Genomic DNA, 17,604 nt, shown 5'->3' with positions numbered 1-17,604 from the left:
AGGGAGTAGGAGGTGGGAGAGGGGCAGGGAAGCAGTGGGGCCTATTGGAAAAAGCACAGACACCTGGGAGGCGGAGGACCTGGGTTCTGATCCCAGCTGCTGTGTGACCTTGGGCAAGTCATTTAATTGCTGTGGGCCTCAGTCTCCTCATCTGTAAAATGGAGATTCAGCATCTTTGCTCCCTCCTACTTAGTCAATGAGGCACATGTGGGATAGGGACTGTGTCTGATCTCATTATCCTGTATCCACCCCAGTACTTAGCACAGGGTTTGGCACCTAGTGAGCGCTTAACAAATGCCAGTTATTGTGATGCGCCAAATGCTCCATGAAGCATTTAGGTACGTACCAGATAGAAAGTACAAAGCTCTTGTCTCCCTCAGAGTAAGAGGTGGTAGTGGCAGTAGTAGTAATAATAATAATAATAATAATGGCATTTATTAAATGCTTACTATGTGCAAAGCACTGTTCTAAGCACTGGGGAGGTTACAAGGTGATCAGGTTGTCCAACAGGGGACTCATAGTTTTAATCCCCGTTTTTTCAGATGAGGGAACTGAGGCCCAGAGAAGTTAAGTGACTTGCCTGAAGTCACAAAGCTGACAATTGGCAGAGCCAGGATTTGAACCCATGACCTCTGACTCCAAAGCCTGGGCTCTTTCCACTGAGCCACGCTGCTTCTCTAGTAGTAACAGTAGTAGTAATAGCAGCAGTAGGGGAGGAGGAGGAGGAGTAGCAGTAGTAATAATAATAATATTAGTGGTATTTAATAATCAGTAATTATTATTATGGTACTTGTTAAGAGTTTGCTATATACCAAGCATGGTACTAAACAGCAAATCAGGATAGACACAGTCCCATATGGGGCTCGCAGTCTTCATCCCCATTTTACGGTTGAGGTAACTGAGGCCCAGAGAATCAATCAATCAATCAATCAATCAATCGTATTTGTATCGTAGAAGTCAAGTGACTTGCCCAGGGTCACATAGCAGACAAGTGGAGGAGCCAGGATTAGCATCCAGGTCCTTCTGAGTCCCAGGCCCGGTATCCATTAGGCCACGCTGCTTCTGCAATAGTAATAGCAGTAGTAACGATGGTAATTATTAAGTGCTTACTATGAGCAGGACTCAATGCCGAGAAAGAATTCCCAGGTGGGAATTAGACCCAGTCCCCGTCCCTGGACACTTTCGGTTCACGAGACCGAGGGAAAAAGTCAAATCTTGGGTACAGTAAGGGGTGGGAAGGGTGGGAAGGCGAAGGCGGCAGAGGCCCCTGGAAACTAGCCAGCCCAGAGCCCCCCGAGATGGCTCGGAATGCGAAATGGTCAGGACCTCGGGTTAATGTATCCTTTGGAAAATCCGTTCTTAACCAGGATAAAGAGGCAACAGACACGCGGCCCAAGCTTGTTGTCTTTCTAAAGCCTTTTACAGACTTTCGCTGCATTCCTCTTTAACCGGCTGTCATTGAAAAATGAAGAATGCTTTTGCAACCGGTACAAAAATGTCCTATTAATGCCTGAGGTATTATCAACCCACTACAAAGCTTTTCTCTGAGAGCCAGGCCTTCAGCTCTCTACCCGGGGAGATGGCTCCAAACAATCCGGGAGACCTTTCAGGAAGATTTGAAAAGGTAATAGCTCATCTGATGTGACAACTCAGAGACGAATGGCACCCCACACCAAAATGCGGGATCTATTTTCAAACTTGCAGATGGAAAAAGAAAGAAAATTCCCGGGGCCAGTCAGCTCCGTTAGTAAGAGGGCGGTGGTGGTAGCGCCAAGGTTGCAGGTTCGATTCCCGTGCAGGCCTCTTGTGTTATTTTAGAAGCAGTGGGGTCTAACAGAAAGAGCACGGGCCTGGGCGTCACAGGACTGCTGTGTGACCTTGGGTGAATCGCTTCACTTCTCTGGGCCTCGGTTACCTCATCCGTAAAGTGGGGGTGTTTTCCTACTCCTTCCAGACTGTAAGCCCCATGTGTTGTTCTACTGTACTCTCCCAAGCGCTAAGTACAGTGCCGTGCACACAGTAAACGCTCAATAAATACGATTGACTATTTATGGAATGCCTACGGAGTGCAGAGCACTTTCTAAGCCCTTGGGAGAGTAACCAGAAACACCAGACACGGTCCCTGCCCTTGTGTGGGAAGCTTCATCTCTACAGCATCTGAGAAATCAGTCGATCAATTAATCTTATTTATTGGGCACTTACTGTGTGCAGAGCAGAGGGGTCAGTTTGACAGATGAGTGAGTGTGTGTGTGTGTGTTGCCCACTTTGCAATTCATTCATTCAGTCATATTTATTGAGTGCTTACCATGAACAAAGCACTGTACTAAGCACTAAAGAGAGTACAATACAACAGAGTTGGAAGACACTGCCCGGCCCACGAGGAGCTTACAGCCTTGATCAAAAAGTTCAGGATGGTGTGAGGTTGCGGGGAGTTGTTGGGGACGGGGACTTGTGGGGGGAAACCCGGCTTTGGGGAAACATCTTTAGGGGTCAGATATGTCGAACAATCCTTTGAGGTTTGGCCAAGGAAATCATTCTTTCTGGGAAAGTGCTTTTATTATAACGTTCAGATAGGAAGAGAAATTCATAAGGCAACTCTGATTTCTCACTTGGTTCTAGAGGGGTCAGTTTGACAGGTGAGTGAGTGAGAGAGTGTGTGTGTGTGTGTGTGTGTGTGTGTGTGTGTGTGTGTGTGTGTGTGTGTGTGTTGCCCACTTTACAATTCATTCATCCAGTCATATTTATTGAGTGCTTACCATGAACAAAGCACTGTACTAAGCACTTGGGAGAGCACACTATAACAATAAACAGAATGTGTCCTCTTACCGACGATGGCATGAGTCAAGCGTTTCCTCTGTGTCCGGCGCCGTGCTCGGCCGAACGTCCAGCCGGCCGCGGTCCCTGCCCCCGGCGTCAAAGGGAGGGGGAGCGGGAACCTGATCCCCAGCTGACAGATGAGGAACCCGAGGTGTGGAGAGGTTAAGTGGATTTGCCCTCCCACTCAGGGGCTCAGGGCTTTCTCTCTCCAAGGGGCCGCTCAGCCTCACCTCCAGCCCGCTTCGGAGGAAAGGGGTAGCAGGCGAGATGTTAGACACTGGCCACCAAGGCTTGGGGACCACCTCCCTCTGACCCCATCGGTCCTGGGGTCCAGGCTCGGACCGTCTGCTCCTGCCGCCGTCCTCGGCTCCTCAGTAGTGGGTGGTCCGCCCTCCCCGCATTCTGGAAGCGGCATGGCCTAATGGGTAGAGCACTGGCCCGGGAATCAGAAGGTCACGGATTCTAATCCCGGCTCTGCCACTTGTCTGCTGTGTGATCTTGGGTGAGCCACTTGACTTCTCTGGGCCTCAGTTACCTCATCTGTAAAATAGGGATTAAGACTGTGAGCCCCGTGTGGGACCACCTGATTACCTTGTATCTATCCCAGTGCTTATAACAGTTCTGGGCACAAAGTAAGCGCTTAACAAATACCATTATTATTATTATTATTATTGCAGCGTGGCTCAGTGGGAAGAGCACGGGCTTTGGAGTCAGAGGTCATGGGTTTGAATTCCGGCTCCACCACCTGTCTGCTGTGTGACCTTGGGCAAGTCACTTAACTTCTCAGAGCCTCAGTTACCTCATCTGTAAAATGAGGGTTAAGACTGTGAGCCCCACGTGGGACAATCTGATCACCTTGTATCACCCCAGTGCTTAGAACAGTGCGTGGCACATAGTAAGCGCTTAACAAATGCCATCATTATTATTATTATTATTCTGTGTGCCTCAATTACCTCATCTGTAAATTAATAATAATAATAATAAGAAGAAGAATGGTATTTGCTAAGTGTTTACTATATGTCAGGCACTGTTCTAAGCACTGGGGTAGATACAAGATAGTCAGGTGGGACACAGTCTCTTTCCCACCTGTGGGTCACCCTCTTAATCCTCATTTTACAGATGAGGGAACTGGGGATGGGAATGAAGACTGTGAGCCCTTTGCGGGACAGGGACTGTGTCCCACCCGATTTCCATTTGGGGACAAGCTGCTAAACACTGGAGACTGCAGGAAGGAGGGACCTGTAGAGGGAAATGAAACTTGCTATTTTCATTTCATTTCACTCATTCAGCGCTCAGTACAGGGCGTGCCACATGGTAAGTGCCTAACAAATACCATAGTTATTATTAGTATTGTTACTGTGCCTAGCACAGAGGAAGTGCTTAATAAATACCACAGTGATTATCAATTATTACTGCCATCAGCAGACCAGCCTGGATGGGAGGGAGGGGCCCGGCCTCTAAAAATCATTATGGAGGAAGGGGTTAAACCCCCAATGCTGACCCCATCCTCTGATTGTGTTCTCAAAGTTTGGGCAAGGATCGGCGTTCCGGTCAGGGCTTGGAAAACTGCAGTATTCCGCAGTGGGGCTAGAAAGAAAGAACAGGTTTTCCGTCCGCCTCCGTGGGTGATGACGGATGGGTAGTGCGAGGGTTTGCTTTCATGCGAAATCCTCCATCATCATCGTCATCGATCGTATTTATTGAGCGCTTACTGTGTGCAGAGCACTGTACTAAGCGCTTGGGAAGTACAAGTTGCAAGATATAGAGACAGTCCCTACCCAACAGTGGGCTCACAGTCTAAAAGGGGGGGACGGAGAACAAAACCAAACATACTAACAAAATGAAATAAATAGAATAGATAGATCCGGAGAGCTTCCGGATCAGAAGCTCTCGTTCTCGGGGTGCAGTGAATGGGCCAGCTACGTCACCCCGTCGTGCCGTTCTCTGACCGAGGGCCAAGACATTCTCAGGGTTACGACACTTAACGGCTTCGAAGAGGCCGATCCGCTCCTGTCCAAAACTCATCGGCGGCCACTCCTGCGGCCAGGCAGCGGGACGTAGCGGGGCCCAGTGGATAGAGCCTGGGCCTAGGAGTCGGAAGGACCTGGGTTCTAATCCCGGCTATGCTACTCGTCTGCTGTGTGACTTTGAACAGGTCACTTCACTTCTCTAGTCCTCAGTTACCTCATCTTTAAAATGGGGATTATGACTGTGAGTCCCATGTGGGACAACTTGATTAATTGGTATCTACCCCAGTGCTTAAAACAGCGCTTGGCACATTGTAAGTGCTTAACAAATACCATTATTATTATTATTAATGAAATATGGGATTTCTTGAATTTCCCCATGTCCCTTCTAGGCTGTGAGCCCACTGTTGGGTAGGGACTGTCTCTATATGTTACCAACTTGTACTTCCCAAGCGCTTAGTACAGTGCTCTGCACACAGTAAGCGCTCAATAAATACAATTGATTGATTGATTGATTCCCCATGTCCAGTGATCCTAGGTGGCTTTCTGGGATCATTCAGTAAATTGATGCTATTTACTGAGCCGCTACCGTGGGCAGAGCACTGTACCAAGCTCTCAGGAGAGGACAATAAAGCAGAGTTGGTAGAACTGCTCCCAGCCCACAAGGAGCTGACAGTGTAGAAGGGAGACCAATAAGGGAGCCCAACAGAAGTGCTGCAGGGGTAAGGATGGGGTAAGGTTCAGATAATAATAATATAATCATAATGGCATTTATTAAGTGCTTACTACGTGCAAAGTACTGTTCTAAGCGCTGGGGAGGTTACAAGGTGATCAGTTTGTCCCTCAGGGGGCTCACAGTCTTAATCCCCATTTTACAGATGAGGTAACTGAGGCCCAGAGAAGTGAAGTGACTTGCCCAAAGTCACACAGCTGACAGTTGGCGGAGCCAGGATTTGAACCCATGACTCCAAAGCCCGTGCTCTTTCCACTGAGCCACGCTGCTTCTCTAAGAGTTTAAGGGGTGCGGACCCCAGACCCCAGACCCCCCAGCCAGCCACTGCAGTCTTCCCTCAGGGCTTCTGACATTCAAACTGCAGAACTGCGAGCCGGGCAAACTGCAGAACTGTGACCAAAACTCCAGAACTACGAGCCTGAACTGCAGAACTGTGAGCTAGTCAGATTGCAGAGCTACATAGTGTAAGCGGAGGCCAGGTGCGTGGTGAAGTGCCTGAGGAGCTGCATTTTTCAAAGAAGGAAAGGGGGTAATTATATCTGAAAGAGGTACAGACAGGCTGAAGAATCCCTGTGGCTTCTGATTACCAAAACAGAAACCCTGATATCAAAGGAATTTGGGAAAGTGACAGTACTAAATTCAGCTTCTCTGACCTGGCCATACAACAGTCTTCAATAACCAAGTCCGACTCAGAGATACTGATTCTGAAAAGAGGTTCATCAGGGATTCTGAATATTGAAACCCCAAAGAGTAAAATATCTAGATTTTACATAATGTACATATACACAGTATACATTATATATACCAATTCGTCATATTTATTGAGTGCTTACTGTGTGTGGAGCACTGTACTAAGTGCCTGGAACAGTACAGTGTAACAGAGTTAGCAAACACATTCCCTGCCCTCGAGGAATTTTTAATCTACTGGGGGAGGCGGACATTAAGGTAAATGATGGCTTTGGACCTAAATGCCCGTGGGCTGAGGGAGGAGTGAATAAAGGGTACAAATCCAAGTGCAAGGGTGATGCGGAAGGGAGAGGGAGAGAGGAAATGAGGGCTGAGTCGGGAAGGCCTCTTGGAGGAGATGCATTTTCAATAAGGCTTTGAAGGTGGGGAGAATGATCCGATCTCATCTGTCGGATATAAAGGGGCAGGGAGTTCCAAGCCAGAGGCAAGTTGCGAACAGGGGTTGGTGAAGCTCGAGGTACAATGAGTCTGTTGGCATTAGAGGAGTGAAGTGTTTGGGCTGCGTTGTAGAAGGAAATTTGCCTGGTAAGATCCAAAGGGGCAAGGTGATTGAGTGTTTTAAAGCCAGAGATGAGGAGTTTGATGTGGAAGATGGGTGGGCAACCATTGGAGGTCCTTGAGGAGTGGGGAAACGTGGACTGAACAATTTGGAGAAAAATGATATGAGCAGCAGAGTGACATGTGGAGGCAGGGAGGTCAGCGAGGTGGCTGATACAGTAATCAAGGTGGAATAGATGAGTGCTTGGATCAGTGTGGTAGGTAGCAGTCTGGTTGGAGAGGAAAGGGTGGATTGTGGTGATGCAGTGAAGCTGGCTGGGTTCACTGGGGTCCCACGGCCTGTGAAGACGAAGACATTAATACCCCCCGGAGCCATGGTAGCTCGGAATGGGAAATAGCCCAAACTGTGCAGGGGCGGTGGGGAGGAAGATTGGTGGGGAGGGAGGTGGGGAGGAGAAGAGAGAAGTGGGGGGGGGGGGGGAGAGAGGAGAAAAAGAGGGGGGAGGGAGAAGGGGGAGAGGAGGAGGACAGAGAGGGATGGGGGGGAGAAGGAGAGAAAGAGAGAGGGAGGGAGAGTGGAGAGAGGGGTGGGAGAGAGAGTGATTCAATTGTATTTCAATTGTATTTATTGAGCACTTACTGTGTGTAGAGCACTGTACTAAGCCTTTGGGAGAGGACAATATAGCAATAAACAGGCACATTCCCTGCCCACAGTAAGCTTACAGTCTAAAAGGGGAGACAGACATTAATATAAATAATTTAGGGAGAGAAGAGAGGAGGGGGAGAGAGACAGAGGAGAGAGAAAGAGGAGTGAGTGGGGAAGGAGAGGCAAAGAGATGAGAAGGGGGAAGAAAGAGGGAAGAGAGGGGAGGAGAGAGTAGACAGGTGGGGGATGAGAGGAGAAAGGGTAGAGAAAGAGAGAGGAGTGGGGAGGGGAGAGAGGAGAAAGTGGGGGGAGTGAGAGAGAGAGAGACAGAGGTGAGAAAGAGCCTGGAGAGGAAGAGAGAGAGAGAGAGAGAGAGAGAGAGAGAGAGAGAGAGAGAGCTTACTTGCCCTGGCTATTTTAGCACAAGTCATTTTCTCCCGGTCCAGAACGAAAACACGAAAATGTTCTGAGGCTGGCCTGGCAGGAGGGGAGGATACTTGGAAATCTGCAACTCTAATGAGTGTGGTGAAAGGCGGGTGATTCTGCCACATGTGCCTGAGATGTGAGGCAGTATTTGAACAGGACAAAGCTGAAATGTCATCGCTGCATTAGAGAACAGGTGGTGACAGAGGGCTAAGCCAACAGTCATCTCCCCCATTAGATCCTGGGCCAATGTTTTCTTAGCGGAGAGCCTTAAGAATTCTCCTGGAATACCAGAAAGACCAGGCTGCTGGGGGCTTTGGAACCCAATAGCTCCACGAGATCTGTGGGGAACACAACTCCAATAACCGGCCAGAGCTCCCACTCTGAATCCCGAGACAAATCAGACTCCACTGTGAGAATGGAATAGCCTCCCAGACTTTACATTCTACTCCTCCTCGATTAGGGGTCTGCCCAGCAAGCCCCGGGATTCTTCATCTTTTTATGGTATTTGTGCACTATATTAAGTGCTGGGGTAGCAGCGTGGCTCAATGGCAAGTACCCGGGCTTTGGAGTCAAATCCCGGCTCCGCCAATTGTCAGCTGTGTGACTTTGGACAAGTCACTTAATTTCTCTGGGCCTCAGTTACCTCATCTGTAAAATGGAGATTAAGACTGTGAGCCCCTCATGGGACAACCTGATCACTTTGTAACCTCCCCAGTGCTTAGAACAGTGCTTTGCACGTAGTAAGCGCGTAATAAATGCCATCATTATTATTATTATTGTTATATGAGACCATTGGTGGGTAGGGATTGTCTCTGTTGCTGAATTGTATCTTTCAAGCACTTAGTAAAGTGTTCTGCACACAATAAGCGCTCAATAAATATGATTGAATGAATATGAGGTAATCAATCAATCGTATTTATTGAGCGCTTACTGTGTGCAGAGCACTGTACTAAGCGCTTGGGAAGTACAAGTTGGCAACATATAGAGATGGTCCCTACCCAACAGTGGGCTCACAGTCTAGAAGGGGGAGACAGAGAACAAAACCAAACACACTAACAAAATAAAATAGACTGTGAGCCCCACGTGGGACAACCTGATCACCTTGTAACCTCCCCAGCACCTAGAACAGTGCCCTGCACATAGTAAGCGCCCAATAAATGCCATCATTATTATTAATTAAGGCTGTGAGCCCCGTGTGTAGACATCTATAATTCTATTTATCTATTTTGATGCTATCGATGCCAGTCTACTTGTTTTGTTGTCTTTCTCCCCCTTTGAGACTGTGACCCATTGCGGGATAGGGACTGTCTTTATCTGCTGCTGAATTGTAATAATAATAATAATGGCATTTATTAAGCACCCACTATGTGCAAAGCACTGTTCCAAGCGCTGGGGAGGCCACAAGGTGATCAGGCTGTCCCACGGTGGGGCCCACAGTCTTAATCCCCATTTTACAGATGAGGTAACTGAGGTAATCAGGTTGGCCCCAATCCATGCCCCACATGGGGCTCACAGTCTTCATCCCCATTTAACAGATGAGGTACCTGAGGCCCAGAGAAGCGAAGTGACTTGCCCAAGTTCACACAGTAGACAAGCGGCAGAGCTGGGATTAGTACCCAGGTCCTTCTGATTTCCAGGCCCATGCTCTACCCACTAATCTGCACTGCTCTGACTCCATCATCAAACATCATCAATCGTATTTATTGAGCGCTTACTATGTGCAGAGCACTGTACTAAGCGCTTGGAAAGTACAAATTGGCAACACATAGAGACAGTCCCTACCCAACAGTGGGCTCACAGGCTAAAAGGGGGAGACAGAGAACAAAACCAAACATACTAACAGAATAAAATAAATAGAATAGATATGTAGAAGTAAAATAAATAAATAAATAGAGTAATAAATATGTACAAACATATATATATATATATACAGGTGCTGTGGGGAAGGGAAGGAAGTAAGATGGGGGGGATGGAGGGGGGACGAGGGGGAGAGGAAGGAAGGGGCTCAGTCTGGGAAGGCCTCCTGGAGGACCAAGGACCGTGCTCTATCCAGCAGGCCACGCTTTATATGATTTGCAGTCAACAGGATTTATGCATTTCTGGTCCACAGCAAGCTTGAGGTTTAGAGGGAGGGGCAGCAGGTAACTTCCCCCCATTTTGTAGAGGAGGGAGCTGAGGCCCAGAGAGAATCGGTGACTTTCCTGAGGTCATCCAGCAGGCCAGCGGCTGGAGCTGAGACTAGAAGTTGGGGGTCCTGACTCCGGGCCCGGGGCTCAGTTCACTAGGCCACACTGTCTCTCCCGACTCAAACGATGGAGCGCATTGCTCTCCCTCTGGAGATTCCACAGGGCCAACATTAATAATAATAATAATGGTATTTATTAAGCGCTTACTATGTGCAAAGCACTGTTCTAAGCGCTGGGGAGGTTACAAGGTGACCAGGTTGTCCCATGGGGGGCTCACAGTCTTCATCCCCATTTTACAGATTAGGTAACTGAGGCACAGAGAAGTGAAGTGACTTGCCCAAAGTCACACAGCTCACAATTGGCGGAGCGGGGATTTGAACCCACGACCTCTGACTCCAAAGCCCGGGCTCTTTCCACTGAGCCACGCTGCTTCTCTATTGCCTCCCAAGGAGCTCCACTGGGGAAACTCCTCACTCTCCCAACCCCCTCCTCCCACTTTTTTTTTTTAAAAAAAACAGTATTTGTTAAATGTTTACTATGTGCCAGGCACTGTTCTAGGAGCTGGGGTAGATCTAAGCTTATCAGGTTGGACAGATTCCCTGTCCCACATGGGACTCCTAGTCTTTGTCCCCATTTTACAAATGAGGGGACTGATGCACAGAGAAGCTTGCGTGGGCAGGGAATGTGTCTGTTCTATTATAGTGTACTCTCCCTAGTGCTCAGTACAGTGCTCTGCACATAGTAAGTGCTCAATAAATATGATTGAATATGAAATCAAATATTAAATATGATTGAATATGACTCCGGGCTTTGGAGTCAGAGTTCATGGTTTCAAATCCCGGCTCCGCCAACTGTCGGCTGTGTGACTTTGGGCAAGTCACTTCACTTCTCTGTGCCTCAGTTGCCTCATCTGGAAGATGGGGATTAGGACTGTGAGCCCCCCGTGGGACAACCTGATCACCTTGTAATGTCCCCAGCGCGTAGAACAGTGCTTTGCACATAGTAAGTGCTTAATAAATGCCATTATTATTATTATTATTCGCCGAGGCTCAGTTCCCTCATCTATAAAATGAGGACTGTGAGCCCCATGTGGGACAACCTGATAACCTTGTATCTCCCCCAGCGCTTAGAGGACTGCTTGGCACAAAGTAAGCACTTAATAAATGCCATTTAAAAAGACAACCGACACAAAAAACCCATCCGTGGGCCTATCCGGGCTCCTTTCCTTCCCCACAGCACCTGTATATATATATATATATATATATATATATATATATTTGTACGTATTTATTACTCTATTTTACTTGTACATATTCTATTTATTTTATTTTGTTCATATGTTCTGTTTTGTTCTCTGCCTCCCCCTTCAAGACTGTGAGCCCACTGTTGGGTAGGGACCGTCTCTATATGTTGCCAACTTGGAATTCCCAAGCGCTTAGTACAGTGCTCTGCACACAGTAAGCGCTCAATAAATATGACTGAATGAATGAATAAATGCGACTGACTGACTGTTTCAGTGTATTGTTATTTTGTACTCTCCCAAGAGCTTAGTACAATGTTCTGCTGGATAAATACGATTAAATCAATGAATAAATACAATTGCCTGACCGACTTGCCCAAGGTCACACTTAATGGTACGCCTATTGAACGCTTACTAAGTACAGAGCACTGTACTAAGGGTTTGGGGGTATACAACAGAATTAAAAGAAGGGTTCCCTTCCCAAAAGCATCGTGGCGCAGTGGATAGAGCTTGGGCCCGGGAGGCAGAAGGTCATGGGTTCTAATCCCGACTCCACCACTTGTCTGCTATGTAACCTTGGGCAAGTCACTTCACTTCTCTCTGCCTCAGTTGCCTCATAATAATAATAATAACGATGGCATTTATTAAGTGCTTACTCTGTGCAAAGCACTGTTCTAAATGCTGGGGATGTTACAAGGTGATCAGGTTGTCCCATGGGGGACTCACAGTTTTAATCCCCATTTTACAGATGAGGTAACTGAGGCCCAGAGAAGTTAAGTGACTTGCTCAAAGTCACAGAGAGGACAATTGGCGGAGCTGGGATTTGAACCCACGACCTCTGACTCCAGAGCCCGGGCTCTTTCCCACTGGGCCACGCTGCTTCTCTTGTGAAATGGAGATTGAGACTGTGAGCCCCATGTGGGACAGGGACTGTATCCAACCCTATTTGCTTGTATTCACCCCGGCACTTAGTTCAGGGTCTGGTCCATAGTGAGCACTCAACAAGCACCGCAATTATTATAACGAGTTCAAGGGGGTCTCGGCTCCGGAGAAGGGCGGGTCGGTGGGCCGGCGCGGCCCCCTTGACCGACCGTCCATCTTTGCGTGTCCCTTGCAGGCGTCGTTCGCCAGGTGAGGCCCATCGTGGGACCGTTCCACGCCGTCCTGAAGCTGGAGATGAACTACGTGCTGGGAGGTGTCGTCTCCCACCGCAACGTCGTCCACGTTCACATCTTCGTCTCCGAGTACTGGTTCTGAGAGCCTGCCGGTCCCCCTTCCCCCTCCCCTGCCGCCTGCCACCCCAACCCTGACCCCCAACTACTCTGACCAAAACCCGCAACCTGTTTGTAAACCCAGTGGCCCGCCACCCCCACTTCTGGCTCGCTGTAGAACGATGAAACCCACCGTGGGCTCTGGGGAACCGTAATCGGGTGGAGCGAGATGAATGGTTTTCGGATTTTTTTGTCTTTTTTTGTATAAATAAAATGCTCAACTACCTTGTGGGTTTAAAATTTCTCTTCACCTTGGGTAAAGGTTTTTTTTTTTATTTATGATGTTTGTTAAGAACTTGTCTTACTTGTCTTATGCTGTCGAGTCATCTCCGAACCGTAACGGAGATTCACACCATTGTGTGACTTTGGGTAAGTCACTTCACTTCTCTGGGCTTCAGTTCCCTCAACTGTAAAATGGGGATGAAGACTGTGAGCCCCCCGTGGGACAACCTGATCACCTTGTAACCTCCCCAGCGCTTAGAACAGTGCTTTGCATATAGTAAGCACTTAATAAATGCCATTATTATTATTATTATTATAGCGACTCCATGGACACATCTCTCCCAGGACACCCCCCCCTCCATCTGCAATCGTTCTGGTTAAGGGCTGTGTGTCAAATGCTGTTCTAAGCACTGCGGTCGGTACAAGCCAGTTAGGGAGACTACAGTCCCTGCCCACCATGGAGCTCACAGTCCAAGTAGGAGGGAGAACAGGTATTTAATCCCTATTTTACAGTTGAGGACAACCCCCTTTTACAGACACTTCCCCCACCAACCCACATATACACATCTAGTTTTCTTTTCTTTTTAATGGTAATTTTAAGCACTTACGACATGCCAGGCACTGTACCAAGTGCTGGGGCGATACAAGTTAATCAAGTTGGGCACAGTCCCTGTCCCACCTGGGGCTCACAGTCTTAATCCCCATTTTACAGATGAAGGAACTGAGGCACAGAGAAGTGAAGTGACTTGCCCAAGGTCACACAGCAGACAAGCGGCGGAACTGGGATTAGAACCCACGTCCTTCTGACTCTCAAGCCCGCTCTCTAACCATTAGCCACACTTGTATTCAAAGGAATAGCCAGTGGAAGATCCCCAGCCCCAGCCACTTTTTGTGCTCAAAATGCCTGCCCCTCATCGTTTTGTCATGTATGTTGTTCGCAGGTCCTGCGCTGTTTTCTCTTTACTGTCTCTCGTCCCCTACTGAGGTCTTATTCCAAGAGAGTGGCTCCTTTTTGTACGGCAGTGTGCCGTGCTGCTCTCTTCTCAGCAACTGATTCCCGGCTTTCAGTGGGAACTGCTGGCTGTCGCAGGGTTTGCTTCTGGATGCTGGGGACTGTGGAAAGCGCCAATGGTTTGAAGAAGAATAATAATAATTGTGGTATCTGGTAAGCGCTTATTTTGTACCAGGCATTGTAGTAAGCGCTTGGGTGGATTCAAGCAAATTGTTTTGGATACAGTCCCTCTCCCTCAGTCTACTTACATAGCAAGCACTTAACAAATACCATAATTATTAAATACTGACAGATTATCGACTGAATGACTGATGGTAGGCACACTGCACAGTGCTCTGCGCATGATTATGTTGCCAACTTGTACTTCCCAAACGCTTAGTAGAGTGCTCTGCACACAGTAAGTGCTCAATAAATGATTGATTGATTGATTGATTGATAGATGCCCTGTCCAGTGCTCTGCACACAGCAGGTACCCTGTACAGTGCTCTGCACCCAGAACAGTGCTTACAACAGTGCCTGGCATATAGTAAGCGCTTAACAAATACTATCAACAACAACAACAGTCCAGTAGCCTATGAGCAATACTGAGCTTCTTCTCCAATTCGCTCACCTGAAAGAAATTCATCCACAGTTGTCTGTCTCCCCCTTCTAGACTGTGAGCCCATTGTTGGGTAGGGACCGTCTCTATATGTTGCCGACCTGCACTTCCCAAGCGCTTAGTATAGTGCTCCGCACGCAGTAAGTGCTCAATAAATACAATTGAGTGAATAAATGAATGAACCCAAAAGATTCTGAAAGCCCGTCTTGCGTCTCCCGCCCTGCCCTCCCCGTGACCTCAGAGCTGGGCTCCGGGACCACCCAGACCCTGGATCTGCTGGGTTGCGTTAATACTGCCGGCATTTCGGGGAGATGCTGTAATAGCAATAAAATAGCCCCCCGGGCAGAAGGTCCCATCCTAACTTCGTGACTACAGTTGAGGTTTCGAAAATTATAAATCCGTGCGAAAACCAGGCTAACCGGAAAAATATTAGATGCTACTCGCACTGCGGCTGGCCCAGTGGTATTTAGACATTAGAAAGGAATGCTTTTTCCACTTTGAGGAGTGGAAATGCCGCTGTTCCTCTGCGTGGCTTGACAATTTGATAGTTTCTCTCTTTTTTTAAAAAAAAATGGTATTTGTTAAGTGTTTACTACGTGCCAGGCACTGTACTAAATGCTGAGGTAGATTCAAGGTAATCAGCTTGGACACAGTCCCTGTCCCACATAGGGTTCAAAGTCTGAATCCCCGTTGTATAGTTGAGGTGTCTGAGGTGCAGAGTAGTGAAGTGACTCACCCAAGGTCACACAGCAGACAAGTGGCAAGAGAAGGCAAGAGAAGCAGCGTGACCTAGTGGAAAGAGCCCAGGCCCGGGAGTCAGAGAACCTGGGTTCTAATTCTGGCTACGACATGTACCTGCCGTGTGACCTTGCGTAAGTCACTTCTCTGTGCCTTAGTTCCCTTATCTGCAAAATGGGGATTCAAAACCTGTTTTCAAGTCTACTTAGACTGTGAGCCTGATAATCTTGTATCTGCCCCAGCGCTTAGTACAGTGCTCGACACTGAGTAAACACTTAACAAATACCATTATTAATATTATTATAGTTGTTGTGGTTGTTATAATTATTAAGTGGCGGAGCTAGGATTAGAACCCAGGTCCTTTAACTCCCAGGCGCATGCTCTTTCCACTAGGCCACAGTCTAGTGGGGTTTAGGGATGCGGGGGTGGAGGTGGAATGTTCCCCTCCTCACTCTTTCCATTTAGCATCCAATGGGTCAAGGATAGGCTCATGAGAGACTAATAATTAATAAGAATAACTATGGCATTTGTTAAGTGCTTGCTATATGCCGAGCACTGTACTAAGCGCCAGGACAGGTACAGCACACACAGATTGGACCCAATCCCTGTCCCACGTGGGGCTCACAGTGTAAGGAGGCAGGAGAACAGGTATTAAATCCCCACTTTACAGATGAGGGAACTGAGGCCCAGAGAAGCAAAGTGACTTGCCTTAGGTTACCCTTGAAGGAGCTTTCCGTGTGACCATTTTTTTATAGTATTTGTTTAGCGCTTACTATGTGTCAGGCACTGTACTAAACATTGGGGTAGATATGAGTGCCTCAGGTTGGCTACAGTCCACGTCCCATTTGGGGCTCACGGTCTTATCCCCATTTTACAGCTGATGTAACTGAGGCACAGAAAAGTTACGTGATTTGCCCTAAGTCACACAGCAGAGAAGTGGTGGATTTGGAATTAGAACCCAGGTCCTGGGCAAGTCACTTAAATCCTCTGTGCCTCAGTTTCCTCATCTGTATTTATTGAAAGTTCACTGGGTGCAGAGCATTATACGAAGAGCTTGGGAGAATGCGCTATAAAAATATAACGGAGTTGGTAGACATGTTCCCTGCCCATAACAAGCTTATAGGGGGAGACCGACATAAGTATCAATAAATAAATGATGGCTACGGACCATCCCTCGGATGGAGGGATGAATAAAGGGAGCAAATCCAAGTGCAAAGGTGACGCAGAAGGGAGTGGTACAAGAGGAGATGAGGGTGTGGTCAGGGAAGGCGTCTTGGAGGAGAGGTTCCTCATCAATTATAACTTCCTTAAGGGTGGGGATTACGTCTTCTTCCTCTACTCCCCTCTCCCGAGTGCTTAGTGCGGTGTTCGGCATCCAGTAGGAAATTGGCAGATATCACGGATGGGCAGATGGACGGACGGATGGAACGGCCAGTAGGAATGGCTGTTGTCACCGGATCAGTAGGTGTCTGTCCCGCTGAGCTGATTGTCTCGAAAGCTGACTCAAGAATGTCTAAAGATAACAGGCGGGAGCACAATAAAGTGATTTAATGTTTCAGTGGCTGTCTATGCTGGCTCAGGTATTATTTTTAGTCATCACCCGGGAGACAGGGTAGAGAGTTTGCTCACTGGGTTCACAGAGGACTCCAAGGGCCAGCTTGAGGGAGAGTTCGGGAACCCAAGATAAGCACGTTTGACAGGAGGTGAGGAACTGACAGAGTGAAATTCAAGCCAAGGGTAGAGCAGGGTCCAGTAGGAAGCTCTGGGAACACACAGGCTACACCTGGCTCAGATTCCCAGAGAACAGTATTGGCAAGAATCTGAGACAAGCGGCACAGCAGACAAGCGGTGGAGCCGGGATTAGAACCCAGGTCCTAACGTGAACGTCTACTAACTCTGCTATATTGTACTCTCCCAAGAGCTTAGAACAGTGCTCTGTTAAGCGCTCGATAAATACAATTAATTGATTGTTCTCCTCACCGTACCTCGTTCTTCTCCTCACCGTACCTCGTTCTTGCCTGTCCCGCCATCGGCCCCCGGCCACGTCATCCCCCGGGCCTGGAATGCCCTCCTGCTGCCCATCCGCCAAGCTCGCTCTCTTCCTCCCTTCAAAGCCCTACTGAGAGCTCACCTCCTCCAGGAGGGCTTCCCAGACTGAGCCCCTTCCTTCCTCTCCCCCTCGTCCCCCTCTCCATCCCCCCCATCTTACCTCCTTCCCTTCCCCACAGCACCTGTATATATGTATATATGTTTGTACATATTTATTACTCTATTTATTTATTTATTTTACTGGTACATATCTATTCTATTTTATTTTGTTAGTATGTTTGGTTTTGTCTCCCCCTTTTAGACTGTGAGCCCACTGTTGGGTAGGGACTGTCTCTATATGTTGCCAATTTGTACTTCCCAAGCGCTTAGTACAGTGCTCTGCACACAGTAAGCGCTCAATAAATACAATTGATGATGATGATGATGATGATGATTGTTCTAAGCACTGGGATAG

The 17,604-nt window shown here is 48.0% G+C and overlaps 1 protein-coding gene across 1 annotated transcript in view; it reads left to right on the top strand.

The window, feature by feature from the left end:
* FBLN1 (fibulin 1) overlaps positions 1-12,757 on the top strand; it is an 87,263-nt gene extending 74,506 nt beyond the window's left edge. The window contains exon 17 of the mRNA XM_038756438.1: positions 12,378-12,757. Coding sequence (XP_038612366.1) covers positions 12,378-12,517 — 140 coding nt within the window. The 3' untranslated portion in view covers positions 12,518-12,757. The remainder of the gene's footprint in view (positions 1-12,377) is intronic.
* Positions 12,758-17,604: the final 4,847 nt, after the last annotated feature.

Source organism: Tachyglossus aculeatus, chromosome 14 (genome assembly GCF_015852505.1).
Source record: "Tachyglossus aculeatus isolate mTacAcu1 chromosome 14, mTacAcu1.pri, whole genome shotgun sequence".
Classification (NCBI taxonomy): domain Eukaryota; kingdom Metazoa; phylum Chordata; class Mammalia; order Monotremata; family Tachyglossidae; genus Tachyglossus; species Tachyglossus aculeatus.
The sequence above is the reverse complement of the archived record's forward strand: the minus strand, read 5'-3'. Positions and strand labels throughout refer to the sequence as shown.